This window comes from Pleurodeles waltl, chromosome 12 (genome assembly GCF_031143425.1).
Source record: "Pleurodeles waltl isolate 20211129_DDA chromosome 12, aPleWal1.hap1.20221129, whole genome shotgun sequence".
NCBI lineage: Eukaryota > Metazoa > Chordata > Amphibia > Caudata > Salamandridae > Pleurodeles > Pleurodeles waltl.
The window spans coordinates 643,145,402-643,167,846 of record NC_090451.1 but is presented as its reverse complement, the minus strand read 5'-3'; the positions used below and the strand labels follow the sequence as shown (position 1 = coordinate 643,167,846).

At 48.4% G+C, this 22,445-nt stretch overlaps 1 protein-coding gene across 1 annotated transcript in view; it reads right to left on the bottom strand.

Annotated features, from left to right (window-relative positions):
- Window positions 1-22,445, bottom strand: part of TDRD10 (tudor domain containing 10) — a 696,763-nt gene that overhangs the window by 410,376 nt on the left and 263,942 nt on the right. The window contains exon 7 of the mRNA XM_069218205.1: window positions 11,946-12,016. Within this exon, the coding sequence (XP_069074306.1) occupies window positions 11,946-12,016 (71 nt within the window). The remainder of the gene's footprint in view (window positions 1-11,945; window positions 12,017-22,445) is intronic.

Sequence of the window (22,445 nt, the reverse complement as noted above, 5' to 3'; positions counted from 1 at the left end):
ACCGTGCCTTTAAGACCCTGAGCACCTCCAGTATCCCACCATGCCTCAGGGGTGAAGGAAAGGTGACAGTTGGTTCACAGTTAGGTCAGTACTTTTTTACGGTGACAATTTGTGTAACTGATTCGAAAAACAGTCTGTCCTGCACTTCTAGGAGACGTGAGTCCAGGGAGGAGGGTGGGTTGTTTATGACTTTGATGAGGATACCCCTGGAAGAGAACTAGGATTTACAGGTAAGTAACTTATCCTTCTCTTCCAGGGGATCCTGATCAATAGTCATAAGCATTAAATAGATTAGCAAGCCCATCCCTAAACTCTGCGGACTGTCTAATAGAAGTGCAGGAATAGATACATGTTATGCAAATACATTTCTCAGAGAGGCCTGCCCCACTTGGGCATCCGCTCTTGCATCTGAGTCCAAACAGTAATGTCTAGTAAACGTATGTACAGACTTCCATGTAGCAGCCTTACAAATCTCAGATATTGGAACATTGTTAAGGAGGGCAGCAGTAGCCGCTTTTCCCCTTGTGGAATGCGCTTGAGGCCTAGCTAGTAATTGTTTATTAGCCAGCTGGTAAGTATTAACAATACAAGAAACTATCCATCTTGATATAGTTCGTTTAGATGCTGCCTCTCCTGTCCTCAAATGACCATAATTTACAAACAATCGGTTGGAATGTCTAATCGATTTTGTTTTATCCAAATAAAATTTCAGCACTCTTTTCAAGTCTAAGGAGTGCAATGCTTTCTCTGCCAGAGTCTCCGGACTGGGAAAGAAAGTTGGTAAAGATATAGTCTGATTGATATGGAATTCTGACACCACTTTCGGAAGGAAAGATGGGTGAGTTCGCAGAACCACTCTATTGTCGTGAAAAACCGTGTACGGTTCTTTGGAAGACAAAGCCTGAATTTCGCTGACCCTACTCGCCGAAGTAATGGCCACCAAAAAAGCCGTCTTCCACGTAAGGTGTTGTAAAGAGGCCTTGTGTATAGGCTCAAAAGGAGGGCCCATATGTTTTGACAATACTATGTTCAGTTCCCATGGAGGAGATGGTCTCCGAATGGGCGGAAAAACTTTTTTTCAAACCTTCTAAGAAATCCATGACTACAGGTTTCGTAAAGAAGGATTCCTGAAAAGGTGACTTACGATAGGCTGTAATGGCAGACAAATGTACCTTAATGGATGATACCTGCAGACCGGACTTTGCCAGATGAAGTAAATAGGACAGTATGACATCCTCCTGAGCCCGTATGGGGTTCTGGCCTTGTTGACAGCACCATATGTAGATTCTTTTCCACTTAAAAGCGTAAGAACGCCGCGTGGAAGGTCGTTTGGACTCTTTCAAGATGTTCATACACTCCTGTGAGAGCCCTAGGTGCCCATACTGCAGGAATTCAGGAGCCATGCTGTTAAGCTCAGAGAGGGTAGGTTGGGATGCAGGATCCTGCCCTCCATTCTGCTCAGAAGATCCGGTCTGCACGGCAGCCTCCTGTGAGGTTTTTCGGATAGGTTGAGGAGATCTGTGTACCAGAATTGACGGGGCCATCGTGGCGCTATGAGAATCATTCTGGTTCTGGATCTGTAAAGTTTGTTGATCACTGCCGGTATGAGGGGAATCGGTGGAAAGGCGTAGAGAAATATCCCTGACCAGTCGATCAACAGGGCATTCCCTCGAGATCCCGGACGGTAGAACCTGGATGCGAAGTCTGGGCATTTCTTGTTTACTTCGTCTGCGAAGAGCTCCAATTGAGGTCGACCCCACTGAGCGAAGATGTATTCGACGACTTCGCCGTGTAGGACCCAATCGTGTGCGTCCTCTAGGTGTCTGCTCAGGAAATCTGCTTCCACGTTTTGTTGTCCTGGCAGGTGAACCGCTGTAAGTGACATTCCTCTGGCCAGGAGCCAATGCCATATCGTTTGGGAGTCTCGAGATAGGGGTAGGGATCTCGTTCCCCCTGTTTGTTCAAATAATACATCGTGGTTGTATTGTCCGTTTGTATTAGGAGAGTTTTCCCCTGAATCAATGGTGTGAAAGACTTGAGAGCCAGATGGACCGCTCTGTGTTCCAGCAGAATGATGTGGTACTGCTTTTCCTTGTCTGACCACAGGCCTTGAGCTTGAAGGGGGCCCAGATGAGCCCCCCATCCCTGAAGAGACGCATCCGTTACGAGAGTGTCGGATGGAACTACCTGGTGAAACGGAGCACCTATTGACAGGTGAGGTCTGTGCATCCACCATTTCAATGACTGAAGTGCCGCTGCCGGTAGTCGCACTCTGTCCTCCCAGCGACCTGTCCTTTGGCTCCAGTTGCTCTCCGATGCCTCTTGGAGAGGCCTCATGTGCAGTCTGGCATTTGGGACAATGAAGATGCATGATGCCATGGAGCCCAGCAGCGATGTCACCTGACGTGCCGTAGGTGCGTTGGCTTTCAACAGGTCCTGACACTTCCTGTCTATTGAGGATAGTCGTTCCTCCGAAGGATACACTCTTTGGAGTTCTGTGTTTATTATAGCTCCCAGGTAGTGAAGGTTCTGTGTTGGAATCAATGTTGACTTTTGGGAATTGACCTGAAGACCTAGAGACTTGCAAACCCTGAGCACAATGTCCCGATGGCTTCTCGCCTGCTCCGGAGAAGAAGCCTTCAGTAACCAGTCGTCTAGGTATGGGTAGATGAATATCTTTTGTTTTCGAAGATGTGCCGCTACCACCGCCATACATTTCGAGAAGACGCGTGGGGCAGATTTCAGGCCAAATGGTAGAACTCTGAACTGGTAATGCTGTGACGCTACTTGGAAGCGCAAGAATTTCCGATGCTTGGGAGCTATTGGGATGTGAAAATATGCATCCTGCAGGTCGATGGAGCACATCCAGTCTCCCTGATGTAGTTGAGGGAAAATCTGGTGAAGCGCTAGCATCCTGAACTTCTGTTTTCTTATGTATTTGTTCAGCAGCTGTAAGTCCAGAATTGGTCTGAAGACGCCCTCTCGGCCCTTTTTCGCCACCAGAAAATAACGGGAGTAAACCCCCTTTCCTCTGTGCGCAGGTGGAACCCTTTCTATGGCATTCTTTTGTAAGAGGGCGAGAGCCTCTTTGCGCAGCAGGCTGAGATGAGATGGATTGTATTTGGCTGGTGGCAAGTGTGGTGGAGGCTGTTTGAAAAGAAGAGAGCAGCCATTTTCGACAATATTGAGCACCCATTTGTCTCTTGTGATAGAGTGCCACTCGTGAAGATAACCTGCAATACTTCCCCCCACCGGAGTGGTGTACAGTGTCGAGGGAAGCGAGATCTCATTGTTTGGCCGGAGCTTTCGGTGTGGACTGCTGAGGTCTACTTGACCCTCGCTCCCTTGTGTTCCTTCGCTGAAAAAGAGGGCGTCCCTGCCGTTGTTGTGGTCTCTGGGACCAGTGAGGGGATTGAACCCTCTGCTGGAAAGGGCGCCTGTCATAAGGCCTATACCTTCTCCTGAAATCTTTCTTCCTTTCCAGGCCTATGGCCCTCATGGTGTCCCACCTCGGTCTTCATGCGGGCCATTTCCTCGTCTGCATGGGTACCGAACAGCGAGTTCCCGGCGAATGGGAGATTCAGGATGCGCTGTTGTGCTTCTTGTTTTAACCCAGTCAGCCCCAGCCAGGAAGACCTTCTTGCACAGATTTCATGTGCATACCAATGAGCAGCTAGATCCGCCCCATCTGCCGCCGCGCTGATCACCTGGTTGGATACCAGGCATCCCTCCTGCAAGATCTCTTGAAAATCTTGTCTGTCTTCTCTGGGCAATTTCTCTGTGAATCTATTGAGGGAGTCCCACAGAGAACGGTCATACCTGCGCAGGAGTGCAGAAGCACTGGAGACTTTCATTGCCGAAGCTGCCGTACCACACATCTTTCTCCCCAGAGAGTCTAGATGCCTGCTCTCTTTATCCGGGGGGACCGTGGAGGATGATGCCACCGAGTGGGTTTTTCGGGCTGCGGCCAATATCACAGAGTCCGGTGGCGGATCCTTTCTTAGGAACAGAGGGTCCTGTTCGGGAGCCTTATATTTTTTCAGAATCCTAGCCGGGGCAGATTTGAGCGTAGCTGGGGCCAGAAAAGTGTCCATGGTTGGCTGCAACAAACCAGGCACTAGAGGCAGTAGCTTTTTTGACGCTGATCTATGCTGCAGAGTCTCGAAGATGACTGACGAGGAGGTAGATGGCTCTGGAACCTCTATGTTTAATTTCTGCGCTCCCCTTAACAGCACCTCATTGAATGTCGTAATGTCATCCACCGGTGAGACCCTAACAGGTGGAGAATCTGTTAGGGTGGGGGAGTAACACCCGACAGATGATCCTGAAGACGACCAAGAGGGTGATCTTCTTCGTGAACGAGACCTGGATCGCCGTTGAGAACGAGACCTGCTGCGAGACGCTGTAGCAGAGCGCCCAGGTCTCACAGTCGGTTGACGAGGAACAGAACGAGCCCGTCCTGCCCTTGCTGTCGGTGATGGCGTTCTTGGAAGGGAGGCAGTAGGCGAGTACATTCGCGAATACTGCGAATCCGGGGAGGCCGCTGGTCTAAGGCTCTCTAGCCATCTTGGAGATAGGTTGATGGGCGAAACATGCCCAGATGATGCCGCTCTTGACCGAGATGAGTCGCTCGGTATGGAGACCACGGGAGATGGTGAGGCCTTGTATGTTGGCGAAGGGCGATGTTCTACTCCCTGCGGGACAGGTAAAACCTGTGTCGACGTCGATGGCTGTGTCGACGTCGAAGGGCGCCCCATCGGATGCTCTTGCCTCGACGTTGAGTGTCTCGACGTAGAGTGCCTCGACGTCGAACGGCGATCTTTGGACCTCGACCTACTCGCCGTCGTGTACCTCGACGTGGAGCGGTGGGAGGTCGACGGCGGATGTCTCTCATGCCGTCGTGGCGATTTCGACGTAGCGTCTCTTGACGTCGGGGGCGTACGGCCTTTGGCGGCGACCGGGCACACCGGCAACGGCTCGACGTCGATCGGCGGGCTGCCGTCGACGGAGATCTGCCCCTGCGATGGTGTTCCCTCGACGTCGTATCCTTCGACGTCGGGCCTTTCGCCGTCGACGGCGATCTATGCCGGTGAGACGGTGGCAGCGACGACGTCGACGGGGAACAAACAGGTACTTTCCTACCTGCTGACGTCGACCTAGCCATTCTCTCCTGAGAATGGCCTGCTGGTTGCCTGGGAAGAGAGGAGAACAATGTTTTCTGCCTCTCATGAAGCCCATGTAGCCTGATCTTCTCTCTGTCCTTCAGAGTCCTCTTTGACATATTCTTGCAGTGCTTGCAAGTGTCAGGGCAGTGACTCTGAGGCAGGCACACAATACAAAGAGAGTGTGGGTCTGACTGGGCCTTCTTCTTCCCACAAGAAGGGCATTTGACAAAAAGTGAAGGCATTTTTCTGTCAGGAAAAAACTGCCAAACACAGACACAGATGTTATCTGTCGAATGAAAAAGGAAAAAACGCTTTTTAAAGGATTTTTCTGAGAAAAAACTCAGAAAAACTGAGAGCTCAATGCTCCAGGATCCTCTCAGAAGAAGCCGGAAAAAAGAACTGACCTAACTGTGAACCAACTGTCACCTTTCCTTCACCCCTGAGGCATGGTGGGATACTGGAGGTGCTCAGGGTCTTAAAGGCACGGTGCCAAAGTTTTTATGGTTCTCCTGTGTTAACCTGCATGCAGCCTATTGGCTAAGAATGCTCCATTGTTTTTCAATGTAGTTTTTTCTCTTTTTCTCTAGAGTTTACTGCTGCTTACTTCCCTAAGCCCAGTTTTGGGGGCTTAGGTAGATATTTATTCTCTATTGTAATTTTATAATATATAAAAAAAAATTAAAAAAAATTAATAGAAATAAAGCATTTTAGCCTGTTTTTAACATAATAGCCTGCATTGCTGTTTTTACACATGTATAATATGTGTGTATTTTATATATGCTCCGGGGTCCCCGCACAAGGGTGGGAATATTCAATGTTTATGACTATTGATGAGGATCCCCTGGAAGAGAACATAACATTATACATGAAACAATCCACCTGGATAATGATTGCTTAGACGTGCCCAACCCTGTTCTAACTGGGCCATAGTTAACAAAAAGCTGTTGTGATTTACGTAAGCATTTTGTCCTGTCCAAGTAAAATTTCAAAACCCTCTTTACATCCAGAGAGTGCAGAGTTCTCTCAGCAGGAGTAGCTGGATTTTGAAAGAAAGTTGGTAATGAAATGGTTTGGTTCACATGAAAATCGGAGACGACTTTCGGTAAAAATTTTGGATGAGTCCTCATTACCACTTTCGCAGAATGAAAAAACGTGTAGGGTCCTTGAGCGCAAAGGGCCTGGATTTCGCTGACCCTACGCGCTGAAGTGATTGCCACCAGAAAAGCAGTTTTCCATGTGAGATGTTGAAGTGATGCCTTATGTATTGGCTCAAATGGAGGTAGCATCAGACGCGATAGGACAACATTCAGTTCCCATGGAGGAGATGGTCTTCTAATGGGAGGAAAAACCTTTTTAAACCCTCCAGGAAGTCCTTAATAATTGGGATTCGAAAAAAGGAAGTTTGTGAGGGGCTCTTTCTGTATGCTGTTAGAGCCGCCAAATGTACCTTTATTGATGACAATTGTAAGCCCGATTTTGCCAAACTTAGCAAGTATGGCAGAATAGACCCCTTTCCGCAGGATATCGGGTCAATGTTGTTGTCTAAACACCACACGCAGAATCTCTTCCACTTGCTTGCATAAGTGGATCGTGTGGAAGGGCGCTTTGCTTCTTTCAGGATTTCCATACAATCCTGAGGTAAGTTCAAGTGTCCATATTGCACTAGCTCAGGAGCCATGCTGCCAAACTCAACGATGAGAGGCTGGGATGGGATATCTGCCCTCTGAACTTCGTGAGCAGGTCCGGACGATAAGGGAGCCTGATGTGTGGTTTGAGTGACCGGTGAAGAAGGTCTGGGAACCACCATTGGCGTGGCCATTCTGGAGCAATCAGGATCATTTTGGACTGAGCATTGGATAACTTCTGGAGGACCGCCGGAATCAGGGGAAGCGGTGGAAAGGCGTAAAGAAATACTCCTGACCAGCTTATCCACAGGGCATTCCCCAGTGTCCCTGGATGATAATATCTGGAGGCGAAGTTTTGGCATTTTTTGTTTTCTGGGGTTGCGAATAGGTCTATAGAGGGGGTACCCCATAGTGCGAAAATGGAATGAACGACGTCGTCGTGTAGAACCCACTCGTGGTTCTCGTCCATTACGCGGCTGAGAGCATCCGCTTGAACATTCTGGATGCCAGGCAGGTGAGTTGCTACTAGCGACATGTTCCTGGCTGGAAGCCAATGCCAGATTGTCTGAGCCTCTCTGGATAAAATCCTGGACCTGGTGCCTCCTTGTTTGTTTACGTAGTACATAGTGGCCACGTTGTGCGTCTGGAGAAGGAGAGTTTCCGCTCTTAGAGAGGGAAGGAAAGCTTTGAGCGCAAGGTGGACTGCGCGAAGCTCCAGCAGGTTGATATGATAGAGACTCTCTTTCTGTGACCACTTGCCTTGGACTCGAAGATGTTCCATGTGCGCTCCCCATCCGAGCAGTGACGCATCTGTTACGATGGTTTGAGCTGGAGGCTGATGTTGGAACGGAATCCCCACCAAGAGATTGTCGGGTAGACACCACCACTTGAGAGACTGTAGGGCGTGGGGAGAAAGGAGGACTTTGCTCTCCCATTCGTTCATTAGTTGACTCCATTGATCCTCCAGGTTTTCCTGTAATGGTCTCATATGGAGGCGAGCATTGGGAACGAGATGGATACAAGACGCCATTGAGCCCAGTAGAGAAGCTATTACTCTTGCAGTGGTCTGTGGAGTCTCTTGCAGTTGTTTGCACTTTTGGAAAATCGATAATCGTCGTTCCTCCGAAGGAAACACCTTTCGTAGATTGGTATCTATAATGGCCCCTAAGTAATGCAACCTCTGAACAGGTGTTGCTGTGGATTTCAGGAGATTTACTTGAAGACCGAGCTTCTGCAACAGCTGTAGAGTCCATTTGAAATGTTGTTGTGCCTCTAGATAACTGGAGGCCTTTATGAGGCAATCGTCTAGATAGGGGTAGACAAATATTCGATGTTTCCTCAAGTGGGCGGCTACCACCGCCATGCATTTGGAAAAAGTCCTCGGCGCTGATTTGAGGCCGAAGGGCAGAACCGCAAATTGGTAATGACGTTTTCCGACGGTGAACCTTAGGAATTTTCGATGTTTCTTGGTCACCGGAATATGAAAGTAAACGTCGCAAAGGTCTATTGCACAGAGCCAGTCGCCCTGACGAAGATGTGGGTAAATTTGGTGCAAGGATAGCATCCTGAATTTCTCTTTGCAAATCCACTTGTTTGCTGTCCTTAGATCTAAAATGGGACGAAACTCTTGCTTGTCTTTTTTGGGCACAAGGCAATACCTCGAAAAAATCCCCTTCCCTTGCTGGCTGATTGGGACGGGTTCTATGGCTCTTTTTTGTAATAGAATGGTGACTTCTAACTGAAGAGCTTCGAGGTGTCGGCTGGTTGTTTTGGGTGGAACAGATGGTGGAGGACTGGTGAATCTGAGAATGTAACCATGTCTCACAATATTTAATACCCAGGCGTCTGTTGTGATGCGTAGCCACTCGTCCAGATGATTTGAGATACTTCCTCCTACCGGAGCGGATAACGGAGGAGGGGGAAGCGAAGATTCAGGGCTTAGACGCGGGAGCCTGTCGAGTTGTCTGAGTTTGAGGTGTTCAACGACCCCTTGTCGACCTTCGTTGTGTGGAGAAACCCCTATGATGCTGCTGCTGTTGCTGGGGGCGTGAAAACATCCAATGCGGAGTCTGATACCTGTGGGTGAACAGTCTTCGTTGATATGGGCAGAATACCTTTCACTGTTCTTTCGGTCGTTCCATGCCTACCGCTTTCAGGGTTTCCAGCTCAGACTTCATTCTGGCCATCTTGTCATCGGCATGAGAGCCGAACAAAGTGGAGCCTGAGAAAGATAAATTTTGTATTCTCTGCTGTGCTTCAGGTTTAAGCGATGTAAGTCGCAGCCATGCATGTCTCCTGAGCGCTATTCCGTGAGCATAGTTATGTGCGGATAGTATCGAAGAATCCGCCGCAGCACTTATAACTTGGTTAGAAACCATAGCTCCCTCGCCCACGACCTCCAGGAAATCTTCCCTTTTGTCCTTATGAAGATGCTCCGCAAACTGCAGCACAGAGTCCCAGAGGGCTCGATCGTATCTCCCTAATAAAGCAGAGGCACTGGCTGCTTTCATGGTGATGGATGCAGTAGAGCATACTTTTCTTCCTGCAGCATCAATCTTTCTGCTCTCTTTATCTGGAGGTGAAGAGGAAGACGGTGACGTAGAATGCAATTTCTTTGCTGCCACTATAACCACAGAGTCCGGTGCTGGGTCCGACCTCAAGAATAGAGGATCTTGTTCTGGTGGACGGTATTTTTTTTAATAAGTCTGGAAGGAGCAGTCTTTGTTGCAGCCGGTGTAAGAAAAATGTCCATTGCCGGCTCAATAAGACCCGGAACCAGTGGAAGCAAAGGTCTTGAAGATGTCCTGTGATGCAAGGTCTCGAAGATTACTGACGTCGATGGGGCCGGCACCGCCAGCGGGATATTCAGTTTGGTTGCCCCTCGCACTAAGACCTCCTGGAATGTATTCACATCATCTATGGGGGACACTCTCGGGGACGGTGAGTCCGAAAGGGTTGGAGAGTAGTCCCGTGTAGACGAAGAAGAATGTCTATGCTGAGATCTCTGTTGTGATTCATGACGATGGTGACGAGAGGAAGATGAACGTCTAGAAGAATGTCCAGAACGCCTTACAGATCGCGTTGGAGTCCTCGGAACAGATTCTGAAGGAGGAGCCGGAAGAGGAGCCGTAGGTGTTACCGGTGTCTGCGGTAACGGCGACTGCCGAGGCGAGAGCTGTGGAGACGCTGGAAGCAGGATAAGTGAGGCCGAGGATTCCGACGTTGTATAAACCCTTCTAGGCCTCTTTGACTGTCGTTTCGACGTCGACACACTCCTCGACGGCGAGTGCCTCTGGACGTCGATTCCTCTCGCCGTTGAGAACCTCTCGACGACGACCCTTGACGTCGTTGTGGTGACGGCGAACGTCTCCGACGCCGAGTACTCTCTCTCGACGTCGATCGCCCTCGCCGTGTTGACGGCGAGCCTGACTCGGATCTCCTCGACGTGGAACGTCCTCGCTGTGTCGACGGCGACCCAGATCCTTTCGACGTCGGGTGTCCACGCCGTCTCGACGGCGAAATGGTTGTCGACGGCGAACAATGTCTTTTCCTCGCCGGCGAACATGTTGGCGCCGTTCCCTGTCTCGACGACGACGCCCTCGACGTCGTCGGAGACCTGTGCCGTTTTTCAGCAGGTCTGGTAGGAGTTATAGAGGAAAACAGGTTGAGCCCTGGTAGAAGCCTGACCTTCTCCTCGCTCTGTGGTGGAATGGCCACTTTTTCTCCTGTCCTCTCTCGCCTGAAGTCGGATTTTCTCCCTATCACGAAGAGTTCTTCTGGAGAAGGTTTTACAGATGTCACACGACTCCGGTTTGTGGCTGGATGGAAGACAAATAATGCAGACCCTATGTGGATCTGTTTTAGCCTTTTTTCTGCCACAAGAAGGACATTTGTCAAAAAGTGAAGGCATTTCTAAACTAGAAAAAACCTCAAAATTCTGTCAGAATTTAACAGAAAATAGTAGGAAATGATCACTCAATGTTAAAAACGTCGAGTGAAATTGAAATTCAAAAGATTTTAAATGAATTTCTGTCACAAAAAACTTTGTGAGGTAGAGCTCAATGCTTCAGGGTCCTAACAGAAGGAGCCGTAAAAAAGAACTGAGGCAACTGCCTTTTGCTGTGCATGATGGGATACAGGAAGACTTTACTTTCTTAAAGGCACAGCTCTATTTACATTCTGTATAATGGCAGCCTATGGGCTACACTGCCCTGCATTGTTTTATTCTCATCAGAGGTGTAAATAAAGTATGAGAATGTATTTGTTATTACATTTCTAGAATAAATAGGTTTTTGAACTTGAATTTACACTAATATTGATTTTTTCTTTTTAACAATTTGGCCTGTGTAGCTGTTCGCATAGGCTGCACAGTGTTATTCTTAAGTGTTTTTTGACAAACCTTTTTTCAAAGGGTTGGTATTTGCATTTAAGAATATACTTCACACCAGTGCTCCGGGGTCCCCGCAGCCGCGCTGAACTATTCAGTGCTTATGACTATACATGGAAATCCCCTACAAGAGAAATAGTGGTTCCAAATTGTGTAGAATGGAATTTTGCAGACCAAGGTGCAGAGAGAGCCTCAAAGATCACTTCAGGAACCCAGTCAGTCAGTCAGTGGTGATAGGTGAGGGCCTTTGTTAATAAGATAGCCCCAGCCATGACTGACGACACACCTAACACAATGACACATTGAGAAGACAGTAAAGACATACAGGCATGTTGTAATTAAGCAATCTTGTAGAGGACCTCCCTTACTGTGAGATTAATAGAATAACTACATAGGGTTTGGTAGATGAAGGATATAGCAAACCTGTTATGAAGATGCCATATCTCTGTTGTGGAGACCTGAAGGGTCATTACTAAATTTCACAGCTCTTACGACATAAAAATCGACGTTGTAGTGACAAAAGATTTCTTCATAATATCATGACACATGAATTTAGTTAAGACATTTGTCACACCAACAGACATCAATATGACCACAATTCACGTATAACACAACCTTTTCCTAAAATGTTCATTTAACCAAATGTAAATCCCTAACATCAGCCTGTCAATGCCTTCTGAAGGTCTTGCTTACTACTGGTGATCTATTGTTCAATAGAATTTCTCTAGTGACTTTAGCAGTAATTTAGTTACTTGTTAGAACAGTCACCATTTCATTCCATGCTGACATTTCTTGACATGCAGAGGGTTGAAGTCTTTAAAGAGATCCACAATTTGCTCCTGAGGAAGAATGCAAAAAATAACAGTGAGTAAAATTAGAGCGACAGTATATTTAAGTAAGTGCCATCACCTAGATCACGTATTCTAAAGTGCTGTTGATATAATGATGGGTGATGGCCAACTCATCTGCCAATTTCTCCTGGCCTAACATTTCACTGTACATATTATCCCTTAGTCAATCCTACCCCACCCTCATTAATGCTTGTCATGATATATTTGTCTCTGAAATAGAACTACAGATTGGTTAAACAAAAACAATATCCCACTTGACATACAATTTAAGTGGCCAGGTCAGTTACAAGTTAGTCCTGTGACTACTCAATTGATAAACATGTCACTTTACATTTAATATACAAGTTAGGAATAGCAGCATTTTCAGAGATAAATCCCTCTTGTACATTTTCTTCAGTTCTACAAATCGGAATCCAGGAAGACCTCTTGAGGTCAAAGGCACAGTGAATAATTTGTTCTATCCCCTCTGCAAGACCTCAGGTGTTTGCAGGAATTTATTCTATGAAATACCTGTAGACTGTAGATTAAGGGGTGCAGCCATATGACCAAGGTGACACAGAATACCTCATTGCTGGCATCACCTAACGGCACTATGTCAACTGCCACCTAAAGAGCATTATGGGACACTGCTAGTCAGGATGCATTTAATAGTGAGGTGTTTCATTGTCTTTCTAAAATTGCTGCAGCCTACACAGTTACATTGCCTTCACTTAGCAACAGAACATTTGAAAAGAAAAGAGTTTATGAAGGATGTTCTTAAAATGCCACTTTTCTTTCCTTTGATGAACTTTTTTGAGGACTTCTGTAATTTCTTCCATCTTCTAAAGTAAATGAATGCAATTGGAAATGTAGCCTGTTTTATGCCGCCAAATTATATATTTGTGTCACAAGTCCTTCCTGGCCTTACCAAAGTAAGGCAAAGATATCAGACAAAGGCCCTCATTATGACATTGGCAGCAAGTCCTGCTTACCACCATGCCGACTGTCGCCAACATACCGCAACTGCAGCTGTATACCACTACCCATATTATGAAACACACATAGCAATCCGTCACTATACAGACACACACACACAAGTCCGCCAACCCAAAGGTCAGTGATAAACTGGCGGTATCAAAACCCACTCCGTTACGCCAACAGAACTACGCCCACAGCATTATGACCCACGAATCACCGCGGCGGATATTCAACCGCGGTAAACCATTGGCGGTACATACTGCTGCGCTCAAAATACACAATTCAAACTACACACACCACACCACTATAAAACACACACCCACAATACCCACATCACTTTACGCCTATCAAAAACTGCCACTAGAGAGAGATACAGCAAAAGCACCCAAACAACCAGAGCAACAGAACACCATCACCCATACACCATCCACACACCCCAACACATCACCCCACACACACCACTCACACTACACCCATGGCACCACAAAGACACCCCAGGTTCTCAGAGGAGGAGCTAAGGGTCATGGTGGAGGAAATCATCTGGGTAGAGCCACAGCTATTTGGATCACAGGTGCAGCAGACATCCATTGCAAGGAATATGGATCTATGGCGGAGAATTGTGTACCGGGTCAATGCCATGGGACAGCAACCCAGCACCAGGAATGACATCAGGAAGAGGTGAAACGAACTACGGGGAAGGTGCATTCCGTGGTTGCAAGACACCAGATAGCTGTACAGAGGACTGGCGGTAGACCCCCACCTCCTCCCCAACAACTAACAACATGGGAGGAGAAAGTCTTTGCAATACTGCATCCTGAGGGCCTAGCAGGAGGACTGGACTCTGGTAAGTCAAACCACTATTACTATCACCCCACTACCTGCATGCCACCTTCACCCTCACTCCACCCCACCTCCCACACACCCCACCACCACAACCCCCCCATCCCAATACCCAGCACTGCATGCAACAAAAATGCATGGACACCACTCACAGCCCTGCATGGACACCCATCACCACAACATGCACACTAGAGAGAATCACCTAGCCCACAAAATACCTACTCACACAAGGCAAAGCTGGCAGGGCACTCACAACCATAGAGGCCAACACACCCATGCACAAGATGTCACACGCAGAAACAATAACACTGCATTTACATGTCCACAGGTCCCACACCCAACGTCACCAGAGAGGGGGTGCCAGCAACAACCAGACCCCCCCCCACCCCCCCACCCCAGAAGAGGCCCACAGTGATGACAGCAGCTCTGCTCGCCTGGATCTGGATGACTAACTCGGCCCATCAAGGACCTCCTGACAGTCGGTTACCCAGGCACCGTCCCATACCACCACAGAGCCTCCCCCTCAGGAAACACCACCACAGCACCCAGCCAGCGGGCCCATACCTCTGTTCCCAGGACACGTCAATCTGCAGTGTGTCCACCACTACAGGGACCCCAGGACATCCCACAATCACAGGATGATCAGGGACCTGGGGTCAGTGGCAGTGGGCACACGGTTCAGGGGACAGAGGCACAGGACAACAGGGAAACTGGGAGGACTGCTGTGCAAAAGCGGAAGGACAGGCCCGGGGAACGACTCTCCACGAGGCACTCACCAACATCCTGGGAGCATTCCAACATTCCCAGGAGACGATGGGCCAGATACTGGCCAAGTTGCAGGAGACCCAGCGTCTGTAGGAGGGACAGTACCTGGGGATCAGGGAGGACCTGAGGGACATCCACACCGCCCTGGTCACCATTGCAGAGGTACTGGCAGACATGGTCAACACCATGAGGGAGGCAGTGGCACACCACTGAGCCCCTGACACTAGCCACCCGATGAAAAGACCTCCACCTCCATTACCACTAGTGGACAGGAGGCCCCGCCACAGGAACAACTGGCCACCAGCACCCCTCCCCCTGCAGAAGGAGAACCACCACGTAAACGGTCCCTGCAATCCAGGCAGAAGCCAGAGAACATTGCCAAGACCCCTGCCAGGAAATAAGACTCTCCTCAATGTCACGCTTGTGTCCCACTCTGTTACCATGTCCACCTTGAACTGCCATTGCTCCCCTTCCTATGCCCCACTGGACAATGCACCTCTGATACAAATAGACTGGACTCTATCCTGGACTTTCCTCCACTATCACCCAAGCCCATTGCACATCCCCATTTACTTCTCAGCAATTAAATAAACACCCTTTGAAAAAATACAAGTATGTAGTATGTCAAATGATTTATGTATGTATTAGTTTAACAATCTGTAGACATTGCAATTAGACTGTACAGTAATGTATACATAGGTATGACCTGTATTTTGCTGCAGTCAATACACCAGGAGCCAGAGCAGGGCACAGATATCTGTGAATAGACATGTCTAAGGGTAGAGTAAGTGGCCGTAGTAGTAGGAACAGCAGCCTGCCAGTGAAAATGTACAACACATAACTGCAATGGAAGGTGAAGTTAGGATAAGTTACTTACCTGTAAATCCTAGTTCTTTTCCAGCGGTATCCTCATTAAAGTCATAAACATTGAATATTCCCGCCCTCGTCCGGGGACCCCGGAGCGTCTATAAAACACACATATAAAGTATGAAATATGCACAAAACTATATACATAGCATTTTTAGTAGACAAATTTTCATACTAAACTCATATACGTGTGTAAAACAGCAATGCAGACTATAATCATAAACAGGCTAAAATGCTTTATTTCTATGGAGTTTTGTTTTTTGTTTTTAAAACAGTCCTTTTCAAAATTTCAATAAGAGAAAAAAAATACTTTCCAAAGCCCCTTAACTGGGCCTAGGGAAATAAGCAGTAGTAACATCAGAGAAAAAACTACATTGAAAACAATGGAGCATTCTTAGCCAATAGGCTGCATGCAGGTTAAAACAGGAGAACCATAAAAATTCTGGCACCGTGCCTGTAAGACCCTGAGCACCTCCAATATCCCACCATGCCTCAGGGGAGAAGGAGAGGTGACAGTTGGTTCACAGTTAGGTCAGTACTTTTTTTACGGTGACAAGCTGTGTAGCAGATTCGAAAGATAATATGTCCTGCACTTCTAGGAGAGGTGCGTTCCGGGAGGAGGGTGGGTTGTTTAGGACTTTGATGAGGATACCCCTGGAAGAGAACTAGGATTTACAGGTAACTTAACCTTCTCTTCCAGGGGATCCTCATCAATAGTCATAAACATTGAATAGATTAGCAAGCCCATCCCTTAACTCTGCGAACTGTCTAATAGAAGTGCAGGAATAGATATGTATCATGCAAACAAATTTCTCAGAGATGCTTGCCCAACTTGGGCGTCTGCTCTGGCATCTGAGTCCAAACAGTAATGTCTAGTAAATGTATGTACAGACTTCCATGTAGCAGCCTTACAAATTTCAGAGATTGGAACATTATTAAGGAGGGCAGCAGTAGCCGCCTTTCCTCTCGTCGAATGCGCCTTAGGTCTAGCAAACAGTTGTTTGTTAGCTAATTGATATGCATTAACAATACATGAAATTATCCATCTAGATATGGTATGTTTTGATGTGGGTCTCCTGTTCTCAAATGCCCATAATTTACAAACAAGTGGTTGGAATGTCTAATTAGCTTGGTTTTATCCAAGTAAAATTTTAGTACTCTTTTCAAATCCAGGGAGTGCAAAGCTTTCTCCACCGGAGTCTCTGGATTGGGGAAAAAAGTTGGCAGCGAAATAGTCTGATTGATGTGAAACTCTGACACCACCTTCGGTAAGAATGATGGATGAGTTTGTAGAACCACTCTATTCTTGTGGATGACTGTGTATGGTTCTTTGGAGGACAAAGCCTGAATTTCACTAACCCTCCTTGTGGAAGTAATGGCTACCAAAAAAGCCGTCTTCCACGTAAGGTGTTGCAAAGAGGCTTTGTGTATAGGTTCGAAAGGAGGGCCCATAAATTTCGATAGCACTATGTTCAGCTCCCATGGAGGGGAGGGTTTCCGAATGGGTGGAAAAACTTTTTTCAAACCTTCTAAGAAATCCTTGACTACTGGTCTTGTAAAAAAGGATTCCTGAGAAGGTGACTTATGGTAGGCTGTAATGGCAGATAAATGTACCTTAATAGATGATACCTGCAGACCCGATTTCGCCAAATGGAGCAGGTAAGACAGTATGAATTCCTCCTGAGCCAGTATAGGATTCTGACCTTGCTGACGACACTATATGTAGAACCTCTTCCACTTGAACGCATAAGAACGCCGCATGGAAGGTCGTCTGGACTCCTTCAAGATGTTCATGCACTCCTGCGAGAGCCCTAGTTGCCCATACTGCAGGAATTCAGGAGCCATGTCGTCAAGCTCAGAGTGGGTATGTTGGGGTGAAGTATCCTGCCTCCCAAACTGCAAAGGAGATCCGGTCTGCACGGCAGCCTCCTGTGAGGTTGTTCCGATAGGTTGAGGAGATCTGTGTACCAGAACTGACGAGGCCATTGCGGAGCTATGAGAATCATTCTGGTGCTGGATCTGTAGAGTTTGTTGATCACCGCAGGTATGAGGGTGATCGGTGGAAAAGCGTCGAGAAATATCCCTGACCAGTCGATCAACAAGGCATTCCCTCGAGATCCCGGACGGTAGAACCTGGACGCGAAGTCTGAGCATTTCCTGTTTACCTCGTCTGCGAAGAGATCCAATTGAGGCCGACCCCATTGAGCGAAAATGTCTTCGACAACTTCGTCGTAAAGGACCCAATCGTGGGCGTCCCCCAGGTGCCTGCTCAGGAAATCCGCCTCCACATTTTGTTGACCTGGTAGGTGAACTGCTGTAATCGACATTCCTCTCGCTAGGAGCCAATGCCAGATGGTCTGAGTCTCCTGAGATAGGGGCAGGGATCTTGTTCCCCCTTGTCTGTTCAAATAATACATTGTGGTCGTATTGTTCGTTTGTATTAGGAGAGATTTCCCATGAATCGATGGAGCAAAAGACTTGAGAGCCAGATGGACTGCTCTGAGCTCCAGCAGGTTGATGTGGTACGCTCTTTCGTTGTCGGACCACAGGCCCTGAGCTTGAAGGGAACCTAGATGAGCCCCCCATCCCTGAAGGGACGCGTCCGTTACCAGTGTTGGATGGGATTACCTGGTGAAACGGAGCTCCCACTGACAGGTGAGGTCTGTGCATCCACCATTGCAACGATTGTCGCACTCCTATCGGAAGCCGCACTCTGTCCTCCTAGCGGCCTGTGCTCTGGTTCCAGTTGTTTTCTAGCACCTCTTAGAGAGGCGCTCATATGGAGCCTGGCGTTCGGGACAATGAAAATGCACGAGGCCATGGAGCCCAGTATAGATGTCACCTGACGGGCCGTAGGTTCGTCAGACTTTAGCAGGTCTTGGCACTTTCTCTTTATTGAGAACAGTCGTTCCTCCGAAGGATACAATCTTTCGAGCTCTGTATCCAGTATTGCTCCCAGGTAATGTAGATTTTGCGTTGGAGTCAAGGTGGACTTCTGGTAGTTGACTTGTAGACCTAGAGACCTGAAAACACTGAGCACAATGTCCCGATGGCTTCTCGCCTGCTCCGGAGAGGACGCTTTCAGTAGCCAGTCGTCTAGGTATGGGTAAATGAAGATCTTTTGTTTCCTTAGATGTGCTGCTACCGTTGATACGCATTTTGAGAAAACGCGAGGGGCAGATTTCAGGCCGAATGGCAGCACTTTGAACTGATAGTGCTGGGAGGCTATCCGGAAGCGCAGGAATTTCCGGTGCTTGGGAATGATCGGGATATTAAAATACGCGTCTTGCAAATCGATGGAGCACATCCCGTCTCCTCTGTGTAGCTGAGGGAAAATCTGGTGGAGAGCGAGCATCCTGAACTTTTGCTTTTTTATGTACTTGTTCAGTAGTCGTAAGTCCAGAATCGGTCTGAAAACTCCCTCTCGACCTTTTTTTGCGACCAGAAAATAACGGGAGTATACTCCCTTCCCTCTGTGCGCGACTGGAACCTTTTCTATTGCTTCTTTCCGTAAAAGGGCGTGAGCCTCTTTGCGTAATAAATAGGCTTATGTGAGACGGATTGCATTTGGTTGGTGGCAAATGAGGAGGTGGTCGTCGGAAAAGAAGAGAGTACCCACGGCACTCGTGAATGAACGCTGTGATACTTCCCCCCCACCGGAGTGGTGCACGGTGCTAAGGGAAGCGAGTCCTCATTGTTTTGCTGGAGTTTTGGGTGTGGACTGCTGTGGTCTGCTTGACCCTCGGTCACTCGTGGCCTTACGAGATTGGAACAGTGGGCGTCCCTGCCTCTGCTGTGGCCTCTGGGACCACTGAGGGATTTTAACCCTCTGCTGAAAAGGGCGCCTGTCGTAAGGCCTATACCTTCGCCTGAAGTCCTTTTTTCTCTCCAGGTGTACTGCTCTCATGGTATCCACTTCCGTCTTCATTCGCGCCATCTCCTCGTCTGTATGGGTACCAAAAAGCGAGTTCCCGCTGAACGGAAGATTTAGGATACGCTGCTGCGCTTCCTGCTTCAATCCTGTCAGTCTCAACCAGGAAGACCTTCTTGCACAAACCCCATGTGCGTACCCATGTGCAGCTAAGTCTGCCCCATCTGCTGCTGCGCTGATGACCTGATTGGAGACCAGACATCCCTCTTGAAGGATCTCCTGCCTGTCCCTCCCTAGGCAATTTGTCTGCGAACCTGCTCAGTGAGTCCCAGAGTGAATGGTCATATCTGCCTAGGAGTGTGGAAGCGCTGGAGACCTTCATCATGGAAGCCGCCATGCCACACATTTTCCTCCCCAGAGAGTCTAGGTGTCTACTCTCCTTGTCAGGTGGAACCGTGGAGGATGATGCCACTGAGTGCGTTTTTCGGGTTGCGGCCAATATGACTGAGTCCAGCGGCGGATCCGTCCTGAGAAACAAAGGATCTTGTTCAGGAGCTTTATATTTCTTCAAGATCCTAGCAGGAGCTGATCTGAGGGTGACTGGTGCTAAAAAAGTGTCCATAGTTGGTTGTAACAGACCAGGCACTAGCGGCAGCAGCTTTTTTGAAACCGCCCTATGTTGTAGGGTTTCAAAGATGACGGGTGAAGAGGTTGAAGGTTCCGGAACCTCTATATTTAGTTTTTGTGCTCCCCTGAGATGCACCTCGTTAAAGGTTGTGATGTCGTCCACCGGGGAAACTCTAGCTGGTGGAGAATCCGTTAATGTCGGGGAGTATTGTCAGACAGAGGACCCCGACGATGACCAAGAGGGAGACCTTCTGCGATGGCGTGACCGTGACCTAGACCATCTCTGGGAGCGTGACCTGCTCCGAGATGCTGTAGCAGAGCGCTGAGGCCTCGTGGGCGACTGGTGAGAAGCAAAACGAGCCCGTCCTGCCCTCGCTGTTGGCGATGGTGTTCTCGGGTGAGAGGCAGAAGGAGAGTACATCCTCGAATACTGCGAGTCTGGGGAGGCAGTCAGTCTATTAAGGCTCTCCAACCACCTTGGTGACAAATTGATGGGCGAGACATGCCCAGACGATGCAGTTCTCGACCGAGATGAACCACTTCTAATGGAGACCACCGGAAATGTTGGAGTGCTCTTATCCGCCGGCGGAAGCCGTTGCTCTGCTCCCTGCAAGACAGGTAAAACCTGTGTCGACGTCGAAGGGGGTGCCGTAGGTTGCTCTGGTCTCGACGTCAAGTGCCTCGACGGTGCCCGGTGATCCCCTGACCGCGACCTGCTCGACGTCGTGTGCCTCGCCGTCGAGTGGTGGGCTGCCGACGGCGGATGTCCTCGTTCTCGCCGCTGAGGCGATGTCAACGTCGTCTTCCTTGACGTCGAGGGGTGCGAGGCCTTCGGCGGCGAATGGTCACGCAGGTGATGGCTCGACGTCGATCGGCTGGTTGCCGTGGACGGAGATCTGCCTCTGCGGTGGCCATGTTCTCTCGACGTCGTATCCTTCGACGTCGGACGGGTCGCCGTCGACCTATGGCGGTGTGACGGTGGCAGTGATGACGTCGCCGGGGAACAAACAGGTATCTTCCTACCTGCTGACGTCGATCTAGCCTGTCTCTCCTGAGAATGGCTTGTTGGCTGTCTGGGAAGCGAAGAGGACGATATTTTCTACCTCTCATGAAGACCATGAAGCCTGATCTTCTCCCTGTCCTTCAGAGTTCTTTTTGACATATTCTTGCAGTGTCTGCAAGTGTCACGGCAGTGACTCTGAGGCAAGCACACAATGCAGAGAGTGTGTGGATCTGACTGGGCCTTCTTCTTCCCACAGGAAGGGCACTTCACAAAAAGAGAAGGCATTTTTCAGTCAGGAAACAAAACTTCTAGACTCAGACAAAGGTGTTAGATGTCAAGTGAAAGCAGAAAAAACGCTGTTTTGAAGTATTTTCCTGAGAAAAACTCAGAAAAACTGAGAGTTCAATGCTCCAGGATCCTCTCAGAAGAAGCCGGAAAAAAGAACTGACCTAACTGTGAACCAACTGTCACCTCTCCTTCACCCCTGAGGCATGGTGGTATACTGGAGGTGCTCAGGGTTTAAAGGCACGGTGCCAGAATTTTTATGGTTCTCCTGTGTTAACCTGCATGCAGCCTATTGGCTGAGAATGCTCCATTGTTTTCAATGTAGTTTTTTCTGTTTTTTCTCTGATGTTACTACTGCTTATTTCCCTAGGCCCAGTTAAGGGGCTTTGGAAAGTATTTTTTTTCTCTTATTGAAATTTTGAAAAGGACTGTTTAAAAAAAAAAAACTCCATAGAAATAAAGCATTTTAGCCTGTTTATGATTATAGTCTGCATTGCTGTTTTACACACGTATATATGAGTTTAGTATGAAAATGTGTCTACTAAAAATGCTATGTATATATTTTTCGTGCATATTCATACTTTATATGTGTGTTTTATATATGCTCCAGGGTCCCCGCACGAGGCCGGGAATATTCAATGTTTATGACTATTGATGAGGATCCCCTGGAAGAGAACAGTGTCTTACCTGTGTGTCACAGGAAGTACTGTCGAATGATTGCTGTTCTGTTGTCCACATCCTCATCCTCTGCCTCCTCTTCGTCACTGTCCACAGGCTCCACCGCTGCCACACGCCCATCTCGGGCCTCATCCTCCTGCAGAAAAGGCACCTGGCGATGTAAGGCAAGGTTGTGCAACATGCAACATGCCACGATGATCTGGCACACCTTCTCTTGGGTGTGTAGCACAGGGAACCACCTGTTAGATGGAGGCACCAAAACCTGGCCTCCAGGAGGCCAAAGGTTCGCTCAATAATTCTTCTTGTTCGCCCATGTGCCTCACTGTAACGTTCTTCTGCCCTTGGTCCTGGGATTCCTCACTGGGGTCAGTAGCCATGAGAGGATGGGGTAACCAGAGTCACCTGCAAATATCGAGGGATACCTGTTAGCCAGACACTAACCCTTAGGGCCAACCCCACACCCATATACTAACATACACTGGTTGGGGACCATGGGCTCACCTATTATCCACACTCTGGAGTTG